The sequence below is a fragment of the Palaemon carinicauda genome, chromosome 11 (genome assembly GCF_036898095.1).
Source record: "Palaemon carinicauda isolate YSFRI2023 chromosome 11, ASM3689809v2, whole genome shotgun sequence".
Lineage (NCBI taxonomy): Eukaryota > Metazoa > Arthropoda > Malacostraca > Decapoda > Palaemonidae > Palaemon > Palaemon carinicauda.
In genome coordinates this window covers 139,498,346-139,524,155 of record NC_090735.1, presented here as the reverse complement: position 1 = coordinate 139,524,155, position 25,810 = coordinate 139,498,346, and the positions used below count along the sequence as shown (strand labels likewise).

At 36.2% G+C, this 25,810-nt stretch overlaps 1 protein-coding gene across 3 annotated transcripts in view; it reads right to left on the bottom strand.

Annotated features, from left to right (window-relative positions):
- Window positions 1-3,667: 3,667 nt before the first annotated feature.
- Window positions 3,668-25,810, bottom strand: part of LOC137650246 (uncharacterized) — a 32,057-nt gene continuing 9,914 nt past the window's right edge. For all 3 annotated transcript variants that reach the window (XM_068383524.1, XM_068383523.1, XM_068383522.1), the window contains exons 2-6: window positions 18,206-18,393; window positions 16,444-16,512; window positions 10,860-11,602; window positions 9,289-9,414; window positions 3,668-5,879 (exon numbers count right to left, since the gene is read on the bottom strand). In XM_068383524.1, coding sequence (XP_068239625.1) covers window positions 5,437-5,879; window positions 9,289-9,414; window positions 10,860-11,602; window positions 16,444-16,512; window positions 18,206-18,384 — 1,560 coding nt within the window. In that variant the 5' untranslated portion in view covers window positions 18,385-18,393 and the 3' untranslated portion in view covers window positions 3,668-5,436. The remainder of the gene's footprint in view (window positions 5,880-9,288; window positions 9,415-10,859; window positions 11,603-16,443; window positions 16,513-18,205; window positions 18,394-25,810) is intronic.

Here is a 25,810-nt window from a genome sequence, read left to right as displayed (position 1 = left end):
TCACTGTTCACATTATTGCTTGCAACACCGACAACAGCCATAAGCCTAACTGTCACCAAACAAAGACTCCACAACAAAGAGAAAATAGCTTATAAACTAAAAATAGTAGTATTGTTTCTCAATAATAGAATTCAACTGAGAAACTTCTTAGTAATAAAATATACATAAATATACAAGTACTACAATACAATTTCCTTGCTGTCTTTGTATAGCATCATTAAACTTCCTCCCTCTTTATATTTAAACTCCCACAAATCATGTGATATCCGGTGTTCCACAGGGTAGTGTTCTTGGCCCATTACTTTTCATACTATATACACATGACATGTGGTTTGGCCTAGAAAACAAGCTTGTTGCATATGCAGATGATGCTACTCTTTTTGCATCAATTCCATCCCCTGAATGTAGATCTAGTGTTGGTGAATCCCTTAATAGAGATTTAGCTAGAATTAGTGCATGGTGCAAATTATGGGGTATGAAGTTGAATCCTAACAAAACTCAAAGTATGATTGTAAGTAGGTCAAGGACGGTGGCTCCTCAACATCCGGATCTCAGTATTGATAATGTTTCTTTAAATATGTATGACTCTTAAAATTTCAGGTGTGATTCTCGACAGTAAATTTACTTTTGAGAAACATATAAGGTCTGTGTCTTCTTCAATTGCACAAAAAATAGGCTTATTGAGAAAGTCTTTCAAGATTTTCGGTGATCAATCTATTCTGAAGAAGTGTTTTAATTCTTTCATTCTACCTTGTTTTGAGTATTGTTCTCCTGTCTGGTCTTCAGCTGCTGATTCTCATCTTAATTTGTTGGACAGAAACTTACGGTCTATTAAATTTCTTATTCCTGATCTAGATATTAATCTCTGATACCGTCGTTCAATTAGTTCATTATGCATGTTGCATAAGATTTTTCATAACTCTGACCATCCTTTACATTCAGATCTCCCAGGACAATTCTATCCTGTTCGTAATGCTAGGCAGGCAGTTAACTCTAATAGACAGGCCTTCTCCATCATGAGGCTCAATACTACGCAGTACTCTAGAAGTTTTATTCCAGCTGTTACCAAGTTGTGGAATGATCTTCCTAATCGGGTGGTTGAATCAGTAGAACTTCAAAAGTTCAAAGTTGGAGCAAATGCTTTTTTGTTGACCAGGCGGACATGAGTCTTTTTATAGTTTATTTATGACATATTTGTTTTTGATGTTGTTAATAGTTTATATATGACATGTCTGTTTTGACGTTGTTACTTATTTTAGAATGATTTATTGTTAATTTGTTCTCTTCATTTATTTATTTCCTTATTTCCTTTCCTCACTGGGCTATTTTTCCCTGCTGGAGCCCCTGGGCTTATAGAATCTTGCTTTTCCAACTAGGGTTGTAGCTTGGCTAATAATAATAATAATAATAATAATAATAATAATAATAATAATAATAACCATTCCGTCACATATTATCGATTATTTGTTGTGTTTCAGTTAATGCTATTATGTTAATATCGGAATTTTCGTTAAGTAGACTCTCCATCTCGGAGTATTTTTGCTTTGTTAAGCCTTCCGTAGTTTGCATTTTGAAACTGATAGTCTTATTTCGGTGCCGGATTAGTATGTGGCCTACCTTTCGAATATGGCCTACGAAATTCTATCTGTTTGAGTATGTGGCCTAACCTAACCTAACCTAACAAGGCAGGTAGGCCGCATACTAAAACAGAATAGAAAAAGGTAGGCCACATACTAAACCGGCACCGTTATTTCTTTACCATTGTTCTTTCTCTCGTGCCGTTCCGTGTTCCATGTCCAACGCTCAATTTTTTGTTTTATTTTGCTTATCTCTCAGCCCTAAGTTCTCTCACTTAGCCTTGTTTTCCGAGATGTTTCCTGTATTTATTTTATCATTTATCCTCTATCACTTTTACTTTATTTTTCTTCGAGCTCTTCCATAAGTCTTGGAATTATCTCTTCTCTCTCTCTCTCTCTCTCTCTCTCTCTCTCTCTCTCTCTCTCTCTCTCTCTCTCCCCTTGCCATTTCTGTCCTCTCATTGGCTACAGCATCTTGTGACGTGATTGGTGGTGGCCCTTGTTTGATAACTGGCTACGTCATACATTCGGTTTTTATGAATAAATGTATTTGCAGTAGTATATTTTATACTTCTTTTTAGTAAATGATAAATAAGATAAAATCAGGTAAGGGTATCTCTTAACAAGAACAGTTTTGAATCTTGATATATTTTATAAACTTTTGATTTCTCATTTACAATTTATTTATTACTTCTCTATGTCCTTTCTGCATTGGAACGTTTTTCTGATTTTGATTGGAGCCATTATGGCATTCTGCTTTTCCAGTTAGGGTTGTAGCTTGGCTACTAATACATATAATGTAACACAATTCAACGAATTCATAACGTTCGGCGTCAATGACCTTAGGTGTCAGGATGCCAGATAAGTCATAATCAATCAATCAGGGACAATTGCTGTGGTAAGCAGCTCTTCTAGGAGGACACTCCAAAATCAAACCATTGTTCTCTAGTCTTGGGTAGTGCCATAGCCTATGCACCATGGTCTTCCACTGTCTTGGGTTGGAGTTCTCTTGCTTGAGGGCACACTATTCTATCTAATTTCTCTTCCTCTTGTTTTGTTGAAGTTTTTATAGTTTATATTATATAGGAAGTATTTATTTCAATGTTACTGTTCTTAAAATATTTTATTTTTCCTTGTTTCCTTTCCTCACTGGGCTATTTTCCCTGTTCGGGCCCCTGAGCTTATAGCATCCTGCTTTTCCAACTAAAGGCTTAAATTTTATGACGTTACCAAACCGAGTTGTAAACATGCACAACCACCAATCATAACTCAAAATAATGTTGCCAATGAGAGGACAGGGAACTCCCGCCTCAGGGGTTTCCTTATGGCTTTGGATTGCAATTGGAAGAATCAGCCCAAATTGTCATATCTTTAATTACTTGGAAGCTAAATATTTGTGAAGCAAAGTATCTTTCATATTACATTTTATACTAGTAAATAATGAGCCACTATACTCAACGCAGCGAAAAATGGACGATGCTGGAGGGTAAACTGGTTTTAAAAGGATTCCCCCATTGGAACTACGTTTCCACAATTCACCGCCCCACTTTTCAGCCCATCCCCCTCAATCTTTATCTCTCTCTTATTCTTCTTCTCCAATTTATCACTAATTATCTCTACTTATCGCATATGATAATCGCTCATTCATATATCCAAATTACTGTTCTATAACTGTTATCCAATTTCTATCATCATTATGCTTTTTATTCATGATGTCAACCCAGATGTTCCATTCCCCTTCCCCTCCCTCACCCTCACCCACTTCATATCATCCACCTTAACCTTCGTTCACTCAACTCCAAGCGACCAACACATAGCTCACTTTTTCCTTTTATCATTCGTATTTCATCCCTTCACAACAGCCTTGGGCTTTGGCCTCCATTACTGCTCTTCTCTTAACCTTTTGTTTACCCAGACAACGTGAGCTGTTGCTCACCATATTTGACCCCAGAGCACACAAACCCCATCACCTCCACATCTATAACAGACCATCACACACTATACACTTTTGCATAATGAAAATTTCCAACATGAATTTGTAAACATTTAAACAGGAAAAAGGACCTTCTTAGGGACAAGGAACATGAAAAGTTTCTTATGAAGTTTATTTACAGTTTGTATAATTTCATGGAATTAAAGCGGCTTTACAATATATGGGGCTCTTCATTTGACATAAAAATCTATTCGAAAATATGCCTAAGCCAGTAAGATATAGTTTTATTGGCAATGCCATCCTTCTCACTAATAAATTATGTTAAAATTCAGTGACTGAAATGCAATATATAAAAATAGCCTATTTTCAATTGCTAACATTGACAAGCATACTGTCCACGTACAAGCAAGAGGCCAATGACACATAAAAGACAAGGATGAAAGTTATACATATTTTCAAGTATTTCACCCCGATTTATAAATTAGGTATAAAACACACTAACTAGTGATATGTACATAACCTCCATTTTCAGCCTGGTAAAACCTGATAGAATATCCAAGCCAGTGAATCTTGAACCTAACCTCAATTATGGGTTAGCCAAGTTTACGTAAGCCTAGGTTTACTATTTCGGTTTGGTGGGTTAGAGTCTGCTTCCAATAGACCTAAGTGTTGCTAATAATGGGTAAAAATTTACTACAGCATACTGTCTTGCGTCTTTGCCATCATCGTGAATATTGTATACTAAAGAAGCATTTCCACCTTTTCTAATAGTCATATTCACGCTGCCTCAGACTCTGGGTAGGTAAAGTTGTCATGGAAAGTTGAACTATAATGGGACTCCTTTGCAAGTTTTGAGCAAAGGGTACACAGTTCCTATTGTTGTTCTTCTTCAGTGTGATGGAAACTTAGAGACTCTCAGAGGTTATCGACTCATCCATCACAAATTCACGAGATTAAAAAGAATTTCATAATGCACAAACCATTCTTGAATCATCTCATGTTTCAACATTCAAAGCTACCAGATATGGAATGGTAAATGGTAATCTGGTAAATTTACAGAACGAAATGGAAAATATTTCTATGTATTGGGAGCCTCAGCTGTGGATTAGCATTAGCAAACTTCCAGATATACAGACCACTCAAGAGGCTATCAGTTGGTATCCCCTGTAGATACGTCAGTTTTTCTGAGAATTTATTTTTCTCTTCACTCAACACATCAACTTTGTCTCTAGTCACCTATGATGTGCATTGCACACTCAAATTTTTAAAGTTTTGCTACTTTCTTTTTCTTTAATCACCCGTTAGAACTTGGTTTAGCTGACAAAAACACTAGTACTAAGGAGCTTGAAACTTTCTTTTCCATGTGTCCTACCTAAAAGGACATTCTTATGTGATCTGGTGTTTTAAAGAAATCTTTCTTTATTCCCAGTGGGTAAAAACCTTTCCTGAAGAGGTTTCTTACTGTGGTCTTGAAATTCAAGACCTTCAGAGATGGAACTTCAAAGATGAGTAGTGGTCTTTGCGACAAATGCCCAATTTTCTAAAAATAAGACTCGATGAAGTAGATATGATCTTACAACCATATTACTTTGATATAAAGCAACTAGTGCGAGAATTTCAAAGAATATGATGTCTTATTTTTGCAGAGCCTATTTTCTGGCAAGCTACAATTAAATGGTTCTTTGCTGAAAGAAGACTTGTACTTTGAATTATATTCTTGTTCTTCATATCTTTATTGATACCACGAAATATGCATGTAAAAGTTTAACTCTTTCGAAACAAATGCCTTTTTCATTGCATTCTAATCGGTCAAAGGGAAACTTTATACAAAAAGCAAATCTCAGTCTTGTATAAATGGTGGTAAGATTACTTCATCCTCAAGCTCTCAACTTTACTTCTTGAACAAATCTGTTAGAACATAATGTTTTAGGTCCTAATATATTCTAATGATTGCACTAGCCTCAAGACACTTTTAGGATCCTTTAGAGGCTTTTTAACCATTGACCTGGTGAACCACAGCCAAGTTAATCCAAAGACGTGACCAAGAAGGGTTGATAAGAAAAGTATTAGTGGAAGATGATATCTTGTTACCCATACTGGGCTAGGTGTTCTTGGATCAGTAGCATACTGCCATATTGCCCATGCTATGTAAACAAAACTTTCACTAAACTGGATTACTGGGTCGAGTATTGGTTTGTAGTTGTACCTGTCTATTTCATCTCTGTAAAGCTCTATATTTTTAAATTTTTTTGAGTATGCAATATAGGCTGTAAGAACAATCGTGCTTACAACTTTAACAGATATATAGCATGCTGCTCCCAGTGGTAGGTTGCTTGCACCTATTCCAGTAACCAATAATGCCCTCGGTACTGTAAAAAGAAAGAAAAATAAACATATTAGTTTCATGACTTGTGTAATCTTCGGTATATTTATTATTGTATAAAAAACAGACATTATTATAAAATGCTAAGCTGGTGTATATCAGAAGAGGTCTACTTATGTAACAAACAAATGGTAGCCTTTATAATGAATAAACACAATAATCAGCAATGTAAATGAAATTGCTTTAAAGTGAAACATGACGAAAGGTGAATTATTTCACATGCCTGCAAATGTAAAAATTTTATATACATAACAACATATACATTACATATGATTTAAACAGCTGGCAAAGAAGGGCATCTTGAATTCATAATCATCAGATGGCTACTATAGCAGGAATAAGAGATGAATTGAGAGTGCCACTTCACATAGCTGTGACAAAGGTAAAAAGCTCTGACTAGATACAAACAAGCCTTAATGCGGTGATGACAATGAACCTAATGTGATGTACCTCCTTCATCGAATATGGCTGCTGAGAATGAAGTCTGGGGTAAAGTGGTAACAATGTTTGAAGCTTGTGATTATACAATCTTAAGAAGAGAGAGAGAGAGAGAGAGAGAGAGAGAGAGAGAGAGAGAGAGAGAGAGAGAGAGAGAGAGAGAGAGAGAGAGAGTCTATTAGTATAAGTAATTTTTAAACGCTAGATGGAGTCCTGCGTTCACATGACACTTTTCACTGATTTTTCATTAACCTCATGTTGATTTATTAAAGATGGTTTATTTTTTTTATATAAATACTTATTCCATCAATCTCTATGAGTCTACAGTAGCTTATCTTTCTGTCAAAGCAATCCTTAGATGATCTTCAAGATGACTCCTAATTGGCCACATAAGCATCAAGGTCCAACAGCATCTCCAATGACACTACTATCATTCCTTTGTGTGTCTGTTTGCCATACAAATTTAGTGATCTTGGTATTCAAACTGTTCTGTTGTTTTTCGTGTAGTCTCCTCTTACCTATGGACTTCACTAAACACTTTTGACCAACTGATAACAACAAAACAAAGTATGTTCAGAAATTCACTTATACATTATACGCGAAGCACTTGGCAAAAATTTCAAAGAGTGGGCCACTCATGCACTACCCTGCTCAACACCCAGCCAAAGGAGTCCCTGGTTTATGAATGCACATGTCAAATCATCTGTTTTTCTTTATCGAAGACACCCTGGGTCAATCATACCACAATCTTTGTACTGCACTTCCTCTCATATTCTGAGTGGTGTCCGTGATAATGTTATTCCTGTATAACAAAGGGAGTTGACCAAATAAGTGCACACTTTAACCATGGCTTCTAGACATATTTCGAGCGAAGGGCATGTTGGTCTAAAGACTAAATGGGTTTGTCAGGTTCTGCTCCTTATAGAGAAGAGGTAAATTCTTGATTTAATTGAAAGACAAATCTTTTCCTGTAATTGCACACAAATATGGGAAGAAAGAGTTTTCCATTTGGGAAATATCTAAGAGGAGAAAGGATATGAACGATGAAGTATCACCATAGCCCCAATCACTGTAAAAGTCAACACAGTCATAAGTCACATAGTGTTAGTGAAAATGGAGGCCTTGAAATTGGGGTTAGAGGACACGATAAAGAGGAGAATATTCAGCGATTCCCATAGGCCTACACGGAGATTTTTCCAGCAACATTCCTGATCAATTCAAGAGGAGACACTCGCACAACTTGAGAAATGTAAAAAATTACATTAGAATCGGCACCTTCAGATAAGGAGGAGTCTTCAGCACAACTAAAAGAAATGATTAGACAAGAAGGCTGACATTTTCTGAAAAAAAAATCTCAGTAAGACCTACATTCACAAAAGCGAGAGGAAGGCACCCAGGCTGAAAGGGGGTGAGTTGAATTTAGTTCAGTGTGGCAATACGGCAAGCCACATGATAAAACCATGTACTGCTTATTGCTCTATGAACATGTTCAACTGGAAAGACAACAACAAGCGAATGTTTCCTGTTTCAAGAAGTTGCCCAATAAATGTTTGCCTAACAAAGTGAAAGTGTACCTAAAGGAAGAAAATTTGCCATTCAAGCCACTGCTCCCAGACATGGAGGGCAAACAAATATACGTAAATTTCTGCCATCCATTGTGATCTCAATGCCACAACCTTTAGATCAAGGTATTAAGAAGAGAGTAAAAACCTCCTACCCCTGACAGGTAAGGACATCTCATAACTTTTAGATGCAAATCATGATGTACATAACCTTATGCAAAGATTCTTAATGAAATATTAGATATTTCATAAATGCATATATCAATAGTTACCTCAGCCAAAGAAGTTTCGCTGCTGATTGTCTGTTTGTTTGTTTGTTTGTGAACAACTTCCTGGCTACAGCTATAATTTTACTCATAGAGTCGTAAAACTTTCAGGGATTAATTATTGCTGTTGAGACGTGGAAGTGATTCAATTCTGAAAGTCCTACGTCAATGGTCGAGGTCAAGGTCGAGCAAAAGGTCGACCAAATTAACCCTAACCTTTATCCCAACTTAACACGCGGTTGTCACACAGACTTAAAATACGCCTACGGTCTAAATTAATTCTGGAAAAGACAGGCTGATTTTGAGAAATAAGCTGCCGTGGCGGAGGTCTGCACTCTTAGAGTGTTTTTCTAGTTTTACATGTATTGAACATGTTTACACAGTAAGCTAATGCAATATGAGCTACATTCGACAGGTCTTTGATATAGGGTTAGCTATTGATTAAATACCCAGACATGGATGTAGTAGACTGTTTAAAGGTTTAAAGGCAACTCATGAATGGCAAAGGCAAGGGACAGTGACATCGCCCATTCGAGCAGGACAATGCCCTAGAGACTGACCATATATACATATGATCAGCGCCCAAGCCCCTTCGCTAGGACCAAGAAGGGCCAGGCAACGGCTGCTGAAGACTCAGTAGATAGACCTATAAGCTCCCCCATCCATAGCTCACAAGGATGGTGAGGTTACAGCGGCCAAAGAAACTAACGAATCAGAGCGGGACTCGAACCGTTAGGGACATTACCACATCGGCCACTACAACCCTATCGAAGGTGTTCACAGTTACCGATGACATTAATTGTTATTATTGTTGTTGTTATTATTATTATTATTATTATTATTATTATTACTTCCTAAGCTACAACCCTAGTTGGAAAAGCAGAATGCTATAAGCCCAGGGGCTCCAACAGGGAAAATAGCCTAGTGAGGAAAGAAAACAAGGAAAAACAAAATATTTTAAGAACAGCAACTATACTGTATTAAAATGAATATTTCCTGATAAACTATAAAAACTTTAACAAAAACAAGAGGAAGAGAAATAAGATAGAATAGTGTGATTAAATCAAATACACAATTCTGAAAGATTTTTTTTTTTTTAACGTAAAAAGAACTATCATAATGACCTTACCAGACAAATTCAGCCGTAATGGGATCATTAGAAATACATTTTTCCATGGTTCTGACACTCCTTTTTGCGTGAATAGCCAAGTTACCACACTAATGAGGGGACTGATAAGCATGAATGCGTAACCACCTGTGGAAGAAAGGAGAAATATTTATGAAATAAGGTAAGGAAATACATCTATACATTTTGAAGAAAGAATGCAAAACTTAACCTAGAAAGTTAAATCACCTGAATTATACAAATTCTTATATCATGCATGGAGTAGTTTAAACATTATTCAACGTAACAATTAATCTTTTTTTCACATGAATTGTCTGTCATCCAGTGACATCAACTTACTATTAATAAGGAACCAACCAAATGCAATAATATTTTTGTTATTAAGGACCAAGAGATGACTCCTCATGTCGAAGCAAAGTAAAAACATAACAGCACAAAATAACAGTAGAAGGGGGAATAAAGATAAGATGTTTATCTCAATAGGCAAACGGGGAATAACGTAAATGAAGGTAAAGTACGAAGGATATCTTGAGTGTTTCTGAAGATAGTGTACAAATGATTAGCAAGTCTCAAACCAGTTAGAAGTCAAGCAATTGATTTAAGGAAAATGTGTAATTTACACATGCTTTACACATTCATAAAAAAACGACCAAAATTTTGTTATGGCACACACCATCCTATAAAGCCGGAATTTGAGTCTTAAAAAATTCCTAGTTATAAATTGAATAAGTAAGTATTTCTCTTTAAAGGTTTAAAGGCCGCTCATGAATGGCAGAGGCAAGGGACAGTGACATTGCCCTATCAAGCATGACAATGCCCTAGAGACTGACCATATATACATATATTCAGCACCCAAGCCTCCCCCCCCCCCACCCTCCACCCAAGCTAGGACCAAGGAAGGCCAGGGAATGGCTGCTGATGACTCAGCAGATTGACCTATAGGCTCCCACAAGCTAGGACCAAGGAGGGCTAGGCAATGGCTGCTGATGACTCAGCAGATAGACCACAGCGACCAATGACATAACGAGTTTAAGCGGAACTCGAACCCCAGTCTGGCGTTCACCAGTCAGGGACGTTACCACATCGGCCACCACGTCCCTAAATTTATTTCTTATTGCAAATGCCTGGTATTTGTTATTAGGAATAATGATGATTGAAAAAAAAAATTACCGTAAATATTTGAAATTTGGAAAATTAAAATTCTGAAGGTGGATTCCATCAGTATTATTACCATCAATATAATCATATTCAATACTTCAATTCAATACTCATCTGTCTATCAAATAGAAAATAACAAAATTCATAATTATTAAATACTGTCAATTTACACTAATCTTTACTAAAGACACTGTTACTGTAACTCTCCTTTATGTGGTAACCTTAATAAACAAAATCAAAATGAAATTCTAAAATCATTAAAATCAATTATCTTTTTTTCTTTAAACGGGCAATATAATTTCTCCTTCTTTATTTTTGCTAACCATTTTAACAAGAAACTCTTACATGATGCAGCTACTGCAAAAATAAATAACACCTGAAAAGTAAATTATAAGTTGAATTACTCAGAATCTTACCTGGTTGACTCACAATAATGGTCATGATCAAATACAACTTGATTACAGCTGACGGCCAAACGATACTCCACAGCAGTTTAGAAATATCTGCATCCACTATGAATTTATTCTCATCGAACGTTCGCTTGGTAACGGCGAAGATCTCATACTCCAATCCCTTGGCCAGATTAACAGCATAGTGAATATCATTGCACAAAGCTGAAGAATGCCCGGAGATAGTCCTTGGAGGAAGCTCTTTAATGTGACGATCTGATTTTGTGATGTAGAGGATCTTATTGTTGGGATCTGTTACTATGTGGTACGAGAGCTTATTTTCCTTCACAAACAGATGCTGTAGAGTCTTCAAGAGGAACTTTATTAGGCTGGGCTCTCCGACGTACAGTTCCTGGGGCGAACTGAAGTTCAGTTCGACGTTGTAAGTGCCTTCGGCGTACTTTGTCGTACCCATTGGGATGATCTGCTGGGATTCCTCTTCGTTCGTGAAGAACTTATCTATCATGGCGTCATTGTTCTCGACATCGTTGCACGAGTCTGAAACTGTGGGGATATGATGTGGATTTGCAATCATTTCGGGAGGTAAGCAACTTCTCATCTCAATCGTGTTTCCCTCAGTTGGAAACTTTTTGGAAGAATACCAAGTCTCGATACACAATGAGTATTTAGCTATTAATAATTTTCGCTTCTTTGTTCTGTCATCCTTTGTACAATAAGGGACCAATGATCGCCAAGTTCTTCTGCATATCCTGCGAATAGAAAGCACAAAAGAAAATTCAAATGATGAATTTGGACAGTCGACCAAAATCTAACAGGAAGTTTGGACAATTAAGATATCCAAAATCTCAAAAGGCTAGAAGGAGTGTGAAAAAGACTTATTATTCTTGATTTGAGTACAATAGAACCCAAAGATCATGTTTAATTTGTTTAAGGTTACTCGCACACTATTTGCTCAAACACTGAATTAATTTCCCTTGTAAGAGTTTAAGTAAATGGGATTATTTTATCCAAGACCCCAAACATCAAGGATTATAACGAATATATCCATGGAGTTTCTGGTTCTTTCTCAAAAAATCTCTACATAAAAAAAAAACAAGAAAAAATACAGTAAATCAATTAAATGTGAACTTAGGTGAGTTGAAAGACTAAGGTGGAATATAGTGAGGAATGTAAAAATGACTTTGCAATAATCTATGCCTTTTTTTTTTCTTGATTCATCATGGTTGTCATTACAGTTTTAAAGATTTGTCGTAAAAAAGGTAAAAATTCTGGCATAAATGTTGCCAGACATTTACCGTTTTAAAAACGGATATATTGACGTAGAAGAGTTATATTATGATCACCAACCCTTAAACGTTGATAACTAAGTTTAGTAAAATTACGGTCGTCTATATTCTACTGAAATACGGCTGACAACAGTATAATTTTACGGAGAATTTCAGATAAAAATTACGATTTTATTTAACAATGTACTTTTGATTTTTGGCTTATCTTTTTCTCTTTTGGTTATCACTATCACTAACTTCTTTTACGCCCTATTGTATATGTGTAGTTACCCATCAAGCATAGAAAAAAATAAGCAAATATAATGTTTGGAACATAATGGGTTTTAAATAAACCATATCAGCTACAAATTGTAGCAAGTCAGGAACACCATTTGATCTTAGAAAAAATAAAAATCGATTTCCATGACAATAAACATTCGAAAATTACGATTTGTCTGAGTTCAGATGTGTCCAATCCAAGACCTTTAAAAATAAAAAGTTACAAAATAAAATTGACGTCTTAAACAATGGTCTTCATTGTATTTTTCCTAACATGCTTACCGAGAACTACTTTCTTAGGAGTTACCTGGAACCTCCTCTCAACCGACCAGAGTTTTGTGTAGTTTACCCTACTCCCGTTTTCTGTAATGGTAGGCCTAGGCGGAAGGATACGTGCCCTAAGGGCAATCCCGAGGCAGACCACATGTGAGCTTGGGTCTCGTAGTGTGTTTAAAGGCTTAAAGGCCGCTCATGAATAGTAAATGGGACAGTGGCAATACCCTAGCTAGCAGGACAATGCCCTAGAAACTGATCAGCACCCAAGCGCCCTCTCCAACAAAGATGGTACCAGGGAGAGCCAGGCAATGGCTGCTGATGGCTCAGCGGGTAGGCCCATAGGCTTCCCCAGACCACCACCCTTAGCGGTAAGGTTACCGACACTACAAGAAACAATCGAGTTTGAGCGTGACTCGATCTCCCGTCCAACAGAACGCCAGTCAGGAACGCTTCCAATATATTTCTAGAGGTGATTTGGGCATTACAACAAAACAGTTTAAAATTTTCCTAGGGAGAGAAATTATACCTCAGCAAAAATTATAATAACAGAACTTACATATGGATCTTTGAGCATAAAAAATAAATATAATTACTTTATTAGGAAATGTGATATTTGGTAATGGATTTAATATATACACACACACACACACACACACACACACACACACACATATATATATATATATATATATATATATATATATATATATATATATATATATATATATATATGTGTGTGTGTGTGTGTGTGTGTGTATAATATATATACATATATATACACACACACACACACACACACATATATATATATATATATATATATATATATATATATATATATATATATATATATATATATCGACAGCATACTGAAACAATTAAGAAAATACCGTTAAACATTTACGAACACAAAGATCTGGCCACATCAAAGAGAAATAGGGATAATATAAAGTATAAAAATCTTATAGGGGAATGCACATAAAGGTTAATGTCTCAAACCATAGTGTGTTCTTATATGATGCTATTAACAGATATAAACAGAGATTGCTTTTGTCCTTAGAAAAGAATCCTGTTGCCCCCATGTCTACAAGTATCTTACTTTATAACTCGTAAATCAATAAATGGGTAGTTTGAAGTTTTTTCAACATTTTTGCTGAATATGTTCTCATATTGTGAATATAATTTCATTTGTGAATGAAATTAGAAATCACAATCATAAATGAGAGTTTATGCCTCAACTGAAAAGGAGTACAATTTAACCATAAAAGAAACCCTTTCTGGTACAACTAAGGAACATAAATGGTGGTCTACCCTTAAATCTGCACTCTTTGGTGTAGATGCAACAGTTCCATCATTTACTTAAACCAGATGGCTCAGTCACTCACTGTCCAAAGGAAAAGGCAACCCTTTTGGCTGATGTTTTTGACAGTAAACAGAGTTATGAAAAACTTGAATTTCCTCATTCATGTTTTCCCGAGGCTAAACTAACTAGTTTAGCTTTTCGATCTCGTGAAATTAAAGCTCTATTGATGGACCTTGATGCTTATGGAGGTGTAGACCCAAATGGTATTTTTCCATTGTTTTTAATAAAGACAGCAGATTTCTTAGCTCCAAAGTTATCTGTTATTTTGCGCAAGTTAGCAAGAAGTGGAGCTTTTAGCACTTGTTGGAGGATTGGTAATCTTACTCCTCTATGTAAATGTGTTTGTGGTAGCTCAAGTCCCATTGATTGCCGCCCAATTTTAATAACTCCAATATTATCTAGTTTTTGAGCGTCTTCTGGAAAAACGTTTTAATAGGTTTACTAAAGGTAATCATCTATTCCCTAGTTTGCAATTTGGTTTTCGTAAAGGCCTTGGAGCATGTGATGCCCTTCTTACAATCTCCAATGCCATACATAAATACCTTGAAAGTGGTCAGGAAGTGCGTATGATTGGCCTTGATTTTAGTGCTGCCTTTGACCGTGTTAATCATGAGGCCCTTATTTTCAAACTCAAACAGTTGGGAAGGGATGGGTCGTTTCTTAGCATTATTATTGATTTTTTAAGTAATAGATCTCAAAGAGTTGTTGTTGATGGGCACCATAGTGAGTATAGGAATGTGGTATCCGGTGTTTCACAGGGTAGTGTTCTCAGCCCATTACTTTTCATACTATATATACACATGACATGTGGTTTGGCCTAGAAAACAAGCTTGTTGCATATGCATATGATGCTACTCTCTTTGCATCAATTCCATCCCCTGAATGTATATCTGAGGTTGGTGAATCCCTTAATAGAGATTTAGCTAAAATTAGTGCATGGTGCAAATTATGGGGAATGAAGTTGAATCCTAACAAAACTCAAATTATGATTGAAAGTAGGTCAAGGACGGTGGCTCCTCAACATCCGGATCTCAATATTGATAATGTTTCTTTAAATTTGTATGACTTTTAAAATTTTAGGTGTGATTCTTGACAGCAAATTTACTTTTGAGAAACACATTAGGTCTGTGTCTTCTTCAATTGCACAAAAAAATTGGCTTATTGAGAAAGTCTTTCAAGATTTTCGGTGATCAATCCATTCTGAAGAAGTATTAATTCTTTCATTCTACCTTATTTTGAGTATTGTTCTCCTGTCTGGTGTTCAGGTGCTGATTCTCATCTTAACTTGTTGGACAGAAACTTACGGTCTATTAAATTTCTTATTCCTGATCTAGATATTAATCTTTGGCACTGTCGTTCAATTAGTTCATTATGCATGTTGCATAAGAGTTTTTATAACTCTGACCATCCTTTACATTCAGATCTCCCTGGACAATTCTATCTTGTTCGTAATACTAGGCAGGCCTTCTCCATCATGAGGCTCAATACTACACAGTATTCTAGAAATTTTATTCCAGCTGTTACCAAGTTGTGAAATGATCTTCCTAATCGGGTAGTTGAATCAGTAGAACTTCAAAAGTTCAAAGTTGGAGCAAATGTTTTTATGTTGACCAGGCTGACATGAGTCTTTTTATAGTTTATATATGACATATCTGTTTTTGACGTTGTTAATAGTTTATATAGGACATATCTGTTTTGACGCTGTTACTGTTTTTAGAATGATATATCTTTAATTTATTCTCATCATTTATCTATTTCCTTATTTCCTTTCTTCACTGGGCTATTTTTCCCTGTTGGAGCCCTTGGGCTTATAGCATCTTGCTTTTCCAACTAGGGTTGTAGCTTGGCTGGTAACAATAATAATAATAATAATAATAATAATAATAATAATGATAATAATAATAATAATAATAATAATGATAAATGTTTCGGAAGATCCTATGACTTTTCTTGTTACCTTTGACAAGCGATATGCAGATGGGTGAAATCCTATTATTATTATTATTATTATTATTATTATTATTATTATTATTATTATTATTATTATTATTATTATCAGCTAAGCTACAACAGAAAAGCCTGATGCTATAAGCCAAATGGCCCCATCAGAGAAAAATAGCCCAGCGAGGAGGGGAAACAAGGAAATAAATAAACTTACAAGTGAAGTAATGAACAATCAGAATTAAATGCTAAAGAACAGTAACAACATTAAAATGTTTATTTCATACATGAACTATAACAACTTGAAACAAAACGGAAGATAAATAAGATAGTTAAACTTTAAAGGATTTGTATCTTAATCTACCTATCGGATAAGGCCCAACACCCAAATTGACTCATTGATTAGCTTGTGGTTACTGAGAACAAAAGTCTGTAGGGAAATTAAAGAAAAAAGCATTATACTTACATGTAAAACGCTGCTGTCTGCGTGAGGAACAATGCCGATATTGCAATTTTGTTCATCTTCTTCCATTGACTTTGTAAAAGAAAAGAGACGTTTTTGAGAGAATTTAAAAAAAAAAAAAAGGACGATAAAAATTTTGAGAGAATTAAAGAACAGAAAAAGAAAAGAAAGGGTTTTGAGAAAATAAAAAAAAAAGAATAGAAAAGTTTTGAGAGAATTAAAAAAAAGAAGAGAAAAATTCTGAGAAAATTAAAAAACAGAAAAAGAAAAGAAAGGGTTTTGAGAGAATTTAAAAAAAAAAAAATATTTAATGAATGCTGATAAATTTTGCATGACGAACTATGCTCACTTTGTTCCGTTAAAGATCAAGTTAACTATTCTCATCTTTTATCTATATTCAATTTCAAATAAGTTAGACCTATATTTGACATTACTAATGTTACAGTATTAAACATTTGCATAAGAACGATGCTTTTACCAGAAACCAAATATTTTCTAGAATTTAATATACTTTAGGATTTTATGGTATTTTCCTACATTTAGTACAAAATTAATATCTAACAGAACAATATTCTATATTTCTCTAATTAATACATTCAAACAGATCTATTTCAACTAGACTTTTAAGTATCTGTTTCTATTTACAGGTTTCAAATTTAGTAACATTTCAATATGCCCCAGTACTTGATCTATTTCCTTCAAAATTGGGATTTATTGCAATTAAAAAATACGTAAATATTGCAGAAGAGAAAAAGGTCAATCAGCAAGCAAGTCTGACATTGATTCTTCAACAGGAGCTGCTGTATTCTTAGATATCAAAATATATACATTTAAAGGTTTAAAGGCCACTCATGAATGGTAGAGGCAAGGGATAGTGACATCGCCCATTCGAGCAGGACAATGCCCTAGAGACTGACCATGTATACATATGATCAGCGCCCGAGCTCTCTCTCCACCCAAGCTAGGACCAAGAAGGGCCAGGCAATGGCTGCTGATAACTCAGCAGATTGACCTATATAGGCTCCCCCAAACCCCTAATCCTTAGCTCACAAGGAGGGTGAGGTTGCAGCTACCAAAGGAACAAACGAGTTTAAGCGGGACTGGAACCCCAGTCTAGCGTTCACCAGTCAGGGACGTTATCACATCGGCCACCACAATCTAACTGCAACAAATCGTGCCTTTGAAGAAAATGTAGCAAGTGTTGTGATGTATCGAAATGTTACTGAATTTGAAACGAAGAAATAGAAACAGATACGTATAGTCTAGTTCAGTGTTTCCCAACCCTGGGGTAAATTACCCCAGTGGGGTAATGGACCCGTATTTTTGGAGTAACCGAGCCCAGAATAGAGAAAATTGCACAGGCAAAACAAGCTCAACCCTCACACTGAAAAACCAGAGCAAGCATAAAGTGATTACTAAATAATATCTATTAATATTGAATATTCTGCACTGATGATGGTTCATTTTGATATCCATTAAAATGGAAAAGTTTGCATTTGTTTTGGATCCTTAACTATAAGCAGCCAATAGCGGGCTACATGATCCATACAGTTCATCAGGTGGCTGCAAAAAAAAAAAAAAAAAAAAAAAAAAAAAACATACGATGTTACCGGGTATATGTTCAATGGGGTCATTGATTAGTTGGAAATAAAATTTTGGGGTAATCATTTAAAAAAGGTTGGGAAACACTGGTCTAGTTGAATGAGATCTGTCTGAACTTATTAAACTCTGAGAAAGGAGTCTGGAAAGTGTACATTCTACTTACAATCGGAGTATCCAGCAATTGAGCAGGAAATGCAGGATTCCAAGCACTCCTAACATGATCCAGCCTCCGTGGACATGAAAGATCAATAGAAATAAACACGCAAATGAATCTGAAAAGATGTTGAGAGTCCACAGGAACAGCATGACTATACTTTCTAGCGTTATCTGCCATGGCCGCATAGCTTCTGTCTGAAAACAAGGGATAACAAATACGAGTTATTACAGACAAAAAAATAGATTGATATTTTTCATTTTTTTTTTTTTTAATACAATTGAGGCGTACATAGACTAAGGGTAACCAGGGGCCACGCCGGAAAAAATCTAAATCACGAGAAAATGCGTTATGGAATCACACTAGGCTTTATGGAAAGTATGATAACTTGTTGCTCGAGATATTGGCCTCCCAACTGGACGGGAAACAGCGAGCACAAACTGCGAGCATGACGCCGGATGTAAACACACAAGATGGCGGCTGTAAATAGAACGTGCTTGGCAATTTTGGGTCCAACAAGCCTAAAGAGATAATAATAATCTGCTTTGTTCATCCTGTAGTAGTTGTAGAATTCTTCATTTCACGTAATATACCGATAATACATATTACTGCAACAGTTAGAAATTTTCTCGGCGCCATGATGATATCAGCTGATCGGTTTCGTTTAACTGATCCCTATATGCTCCTTGAACTGCGAGATGAAGGTCTATAGACTTTGTGTGAGATCGTTGTGTGACACTACAACACTTTTGCTCACTATCATCGGCTGAAGGTTGGTGAAAACCTGGAGCAAGAAATGACTAGTGTAATTACATAATTTTTTATATTGGCAATTTTCAAACACTCATATCTCAGCGTTATATAAACATAAATCAAAACGTTTTGGAGTCTGTATCCAAGTACCCTTTATAAAGAGAAAAGAAATATTTTATTATTATTATTATTATTAATATTATAACTTGGTAAGCTACAGCCCTAGTTGAAAAGAAGGACCATATAAGCCCAAGGGCTCCAACAGGGAAAATTACTAAGCGACTAAAGGAAATAAGGAAATAGATAAACTACAAGAGAAGCAATAAACAATAAAATTATTAAAAAAAAAGTAACAACATTAATATAAATCTTTCATCCATAAACTATAAAAACTTCAATAAAACATCAGGAAGAAAAATAAAATAGAAGACATTAAAGCAGTTAAAAACAATAGTAATTTGAGCTCTAAAGAGAGAGAGAGAGAGAGAGAGAGAGAGAGAGAGAGAGAGAGAGAGAGAGATTTGAGTATCTTATCTTTTATTTGGTATTAGGAGAGAGAGAGAGAGAGAGAGAGAGAGAGAGAGAGAGAGAGAGAGAGAGAGAGAGAGAGAGAGATGTATTGTGAACGCCTCAATTAGCAGCAGGTGTAAGAGATGCAAGATTAATTGTTAGATTAGGTTATGTGTAACTCAAAAGTAGCTGAAGGAGCGTCTTAGCAATGACTCAGGAACGAAACCTCCCTATAGAAGGAACCCTAGGATATAGGACCTCTCTAAACTATATTTTGATTGAAACAAACAACGGGATTTCATATTTGTGTGATTTGTTTATTCCCCTTTGGAATTTAGTTTCTTTCAACTTTCTTTTAGTTTGTTTTTACTGAGCCACTTTCACTATCAGTTTCTCAACTGTTGAAACCACGAGAGAGAGAGAGAGAGAGAGAGAGAGAGAGAGAGAGAGAGAGAGAGAGAGAGAGATATTTGAGTATCTTTTCTTTTATTTGGTATCAGGAGAGAGAGAGAAAGATTTGAGTATCTTTTCTTTTATTTAGTATCAGGAGAGAGAGAGAGAGAGAGAGAGAGAGAGATTTGAGTATCTTTTCTTTTATTTGGTATTAGGAGAGAGAGAGAGAGAGAGAGAGAGAGAGAGAGAGAGAGAGAGAGAGAGAGATTTGAGTATCTTCTTTTATTTAGTATCAGGAGAGAGAGAGAGAGAGAGAGAGAGAGAGAGAGAGAGAGAGAGAGATTTGAGTATCTTTCCTTTTATTTGGTATTAGGAGAGAGAGAGAGAGAGAGAGAGAGAGAGAGAGAGAGAGAGAGAGAGAGATTTGAGTATCTTTTCTTTTACTTAGTATCAGGAGAGAGAGAGAGAGAGAGAGAGAGGAGAGAGAGAGAGAGAGATTTGAGTATATTTTCTTTTATTTGGTATTAGTTGAGAGAGAGAGAGAGAGAGAGAGAGAGAGAGAGAGAGAGAGAGAGAGAGAGAGAGAGAGAGAGAAGACTTGAATATCTTTCGTGTTATGTGGTATTAGGCAACAAACAAAAATACTGGTGAGAGAGAGAGAGAGAGAGAGAGAGAGAGAGAGAGAGAGAGAGAGAGAGAGATTTGAGTACAGAGAGAGAGAGATTTGAGTACAGAGAGAGAGAGAAAGAGAGAGAGAGAGAGACTTGAGTATCTTTCCTGTGATGTGGTATTAAGCAACAAACAAAAATACTGGAGAGAGAGAGAGAGAGAGAGAGAGAGAGAGAGAGAGAGAGAGAGACTTGAATATCTTTCCTTTGATGTAGTATTAGGCAACAAACAAATATACTGGAGAGAGAGAGAGAGAGAGAGAGAGAGAGAGAGAGAGAGAGAGAGAGAGAGATTAGTTCCATATCACCAGTATTGTTCAGAAACTATGTGAACTATAGTTTCTTTCTGGAACAAATGGAAGCCTTATAAATACTACTGTTCGCGGAAGCTTACATAGATATGATAGTTTGTACGACAACACGGTCCTTCTAGCTCAAGTTATCTGTTGTTCAAGATATCACCCTCTGTTCCTCAACTTGCTATTTATTTTTTGTTCACATCAGTCGCATTATTAGGCTAAATATTTCTTCCACCATACTTCCTTTTCGGTATCTTTATTTGCCTTTCCTCATCAACCATCGAGCAACTTTCAATATCCCTTCACTGCACAACCTTACTTTCTGCACTTTTTTTACCAATCACCTTCATCACTTCATTTACTAATAAAAAAACACAGGTAGCCTACACGAAAAGGACTAAATAAATAGCATACCATCACAGAGAGTTCTGTTCATCAATATGCATTCGCAAAATTCTATGTACATACGCATGTAAATTCGCCTTCACAGCTTGACGAGAAACAGGAAATGGCTACGCTAAAAAGAAAAAAAATAACAGTAAATATACCTCAGCATACAATGTCACCAGATGACAATACCTTACACCGGAAACAAGTCTCTCTCTCTCTCTCTCTCTCTCTCTCTCTCTCTCTCTCTCTCTCTCTCTCTCCATTGATTTATTGACTTATTAATTAGGAGAAAAACGCAGATACTGAACATGAAATAAGACGGACCCAATATGAGGCAAATCCATAATTTCATAATCTTCCGCTTTAATGCAGAATTGAATAAAGCCTGAAAAGCAACATGGACTACAGTGTTTTGATCGAAGGCAGAGAGAGAGAGAGAGAGAGAGAGAGAGAGAGAGAGAGAGAGAGAGAGAGAGAGAGAGAGAGACTATTTAGTGTATTGTAGGTATTCGTTCGTGTCCAAGTGAACAAGAATATTATAAGATTTGACAAGCATGGTAAATGCTTCTTTCATGGTATATGCTATAATCACTCGATGCATGCTATAGTCTCATGGTACACGTTGAAGTTTACAGTACATATTAGTCTCATGGTACGGGTTATTTAGACTCTTGACTGCTTGAGCTGACTAGACGAACATCGACCGGCTGACTGACTGCCTGCGTGATGTTTGCAGACAAGCAACCCTCGGGCTTTAGTGCTCGATACAAAGGATTTGCCAGTCACTCGAAAGGATAATGCCTGCAAGCGGCCAAATTGCAAACGACAAAAATAACAACAATAATGATAATCTTAACAAAAATGCTTACTGCGTCACTTTTCCTTCTGTGGATCTGAGCATGTCCCAGCTACTAGAGTACCTCTAAGCTAGCATTTCTTAAAATAAATTAACGGAATTATACTTTTTTTCTTCTTTTTGTTTGCAAGAGCTTGCGTCTGATACAAGAGTTGAAAGGTTCTAACTTCTGGTACGCTGTCGAGTTTTGTCATGGAAACATTATATACATTCAGTCATATCCAGATAATCCAGTGAACACTTGATTATTCTCTCTGTTTCTGTGTTCTTTCTGCTATGCCTATTTGCTCGAGTTGTGCGCATTCATACACATACACATACATACACACATACATATATATATATATATATATATATATATATATATATATATATATATATATATATATGTGTGTGTGTGTGTGTGTGTGTGTGTGTGTGTGTGTGTGTGTGTGTGTGCATTTTAAATTTTGCATAGATATTCACATTCGTGATAGGGAGTGTCACACGAGAAACATGTTAAACCACAAATATATAGAGGCAATGCAGTGTGTCTTCTCAAGTATTTCAAGAAGGGTAGTCAACGGTTCACCTGTTGCTCATTTTGGTGGAACCCAAAGATTTCGTACGAGACACGACTGAATAAGAAGCTACCCTGATATATTGACATATTCTAATGATTCGGGCTCTGTGGCCGTGTATGAATGTTATAATCATTATGAAGAGGACAATTGTTCGGAATCTTTTGTAGATTTTAAAATGTGGTTCAAAATCAGAATAGCGAACGCACAAGAGAATGTAGATTCACTGGTAAAATCAACCATTGAAATAAGCAAATCAATTAAACCTAATGATCTTCGAGATGACAACGTCTCTCGTCTCCCTTGTAGCAAATAGAGTAAAGGTCGTAGCATTAAATGAGAGAGAGAGAGAGAGAGTTGTTGCTCTTTCGTATTGGAAGGGTCTGATTATTATTATTATTATTATTACTATCCAAGCTACAACCCTAATTGGAAAAGCAAGATGCTATAAGCCCAGGGGCTCCAATAGGGAAAAATAGCCCAGTGAGGAAAGGAAATAAGGAAATAAATAACTGAAGAAAACAAATTAACAATAAATCATTCTAAAAAAAGTAATGTCAAAAGAGATATATCATATATAAACTATTAACAACGTCAACAACAAAAATGTCATATATAAACTATAAAAAGACTCATGTCCGTCTGGTCAACAAAAAAGCATTTGCTCCAACTTTGAACTTTTGAAGTTCTACTGATTCAACAACCCGATTAGGAAGATCATTCCACAACTTGGTAACAGCTGGAATAAAACTTCTAGAGTACTGCGTAGTATTGAGTCTTATGATGGAGAAGGCCTGGCTATTAGAATTAACTGCCTGCCTAGTATTACGAACAGGATAGAATTGTCCAGGGAGATCTGAATGTAAAGGATGGTCAGAGTTATGAAAAATCTTATGCAACATGCATAATGAACTAATTGATCGACGGTGCAAGAGATTAATATCTAGATCAGGAATAAGAAATTTAATAGACCGTAAGTTTCTGTCCAACAAATTAAGATGAGAATCAGCAGCTGAAGACCAGACTGGAGAACAATACTCAAAACAAGGTAGAATAAAAGAATTAAAACACTTCTTCAGAATAGATTGATCACCGAATATCTTAAAAGACTTTCTCAATAAGCCAATTTTTTGTGCAATTGAAGAAGACACAGACCTTATATGTTTCTCAAAAGTAAATCTGCTGTCAAGAATCACGCCTAAAATTTTGAAAGAGTCATACAAATTTAAAGAAACATTATCAATACTGAGATCCGGATGTTGAGGAGCCACCGTCCTTGACCTACTTACAATCATACTTTGAGTTTTGTTAGGATTCAACTTCATACCCCATAATTTGCACCATGCACTAATTTTAGCTAAATCTCTATTAAGGGATTCACCAACCCCAGATCTACATTCAGGGGATGGAATTGATGCAAAGAGAGTAGCATCATCTGCATATGCAACAAGCTTATTTTCTAGGCCAAACCACATGTCATGTGTATATAGTATGAAAAGTAATGGGCCAAGAACACTACCCTGTGGAACACCGGATATCACATTCCTATACTCACTATGGTGCCCATCAACAACAACTCTTTGAGATCTACTACTTAAAAAATCAATAATAATGCTAAGAAACGACCCACCCACTCCCAACTGTTTCAGTTTGAAAACAAGGGCCTCATGATTAACACGGTCAAAGGCAGCACTAAAATCAAGGCCAATCATACGAACTTCCCGACCACAATCAAGGGATTTCTGTACTGCATTGGAGATTGTAAGAAGGGCATCACATGCTCCAAGGCCTTTCCGAAAACCAAATTGCAAACTAGGGAATAGATGATTACCTTCAGCAAACCTATTAAGACGTTTTGCCAGAAGACGTTCAAAAACTTTAGATAATATGGGAGTTATGGAAATTGGGCGGTAATCAGTGGGACTTGAGCTACCACAAACACATTTACATAGAGGAGTAACATTACCAATTCTCCAACAAGTGCTAAAAGCTCCTCTTCTTGCTAACTTGCGTAAAATAACAGATAACTTTGGAGCTAAGAAATCTGCTGTCTTTATAAAAAACAAAGGAAAAATACCATTAGGGTCTACACCTCCATAAGCATCAAGGTCCAACAACAGAGCTTTAATCTCACGAGATCGAAAAGCTAAACTAGTTATTTTAGCCTCAGGAAAACAGGAATGAGGAAGTTCAAGTTTTTCATTACTCTGTTTACTGTCAAAAACATCAGCCAAAAGGGTTGCCTTTTCCTTTGGACAGTGAGTGACTGAGCCATCTGGTTTAAGTAAAGGAGGAACTGTTGCATCTACACCAAAGAGTGCAGATTTAAGGGTAGACCACCATTTATGTTCCTGAGTTGTACCAGAGAGGGTTTCTTTTATAATTAAATTGTACTCCTTTTCAGTTGAGGCATAAACTCTCTGAGCAAAAGCTCGAAGCTGAGTATAGTTGTTCCAGGTCAAATCTGATCTGTTACCCTTCCAAAGGTGATAGGCCTCCTGCTTCTCCAAATAAGCACGTCTACAATCATCATTGAACCACGGTTTGTCCTTCATTCGGTACCTTAGCACACGAGAAGGGATACGCCTATCAATTATGTTGACTAGATTCTCATTCAAAGGGACAACAGGATCTACACTATTATATAATTGTGACCAATTCAAGCACAAAAGATCATGCAAAATCCCATTCCAGTCTGCTTGGGATTTCATATAAATTTTACAAGAATATGATATATCAGGGACAGGCTGCTCAGTCTTCACTAATAATGAAATCAAGGCATGATCAGAAGTCCCGACTGGAGAACCAACCTTACTAGTTATAACGCCAGGGGAGTCAGTGTATACGAGGTCCAAGCAATTACCAGACCTGTGAGTAGCTTCATTTATGATTTGCTCACAGCCTGATTCTGAGGCAAAGTCTAAAGCTCTTAAGCCATGGCGATCGGTAGGAGAGATAGAACTCAACCACTCCCTATGGTGAGCATTAAAATCACCAACAAAGACAAACGAAGCCTTTCTATCATCTTCTTGTATCTTAGCCATAATGGTAAGAAGACAATCAAAGATAGAATCATCCATGTCTGGATTCCGGTAGATTGAACACAAATAAAAGTTGTTATGCCTGCCACAAACTTTTATTACCTGAATCTCATGAAATCATAATTCAATATACTTCAATATATG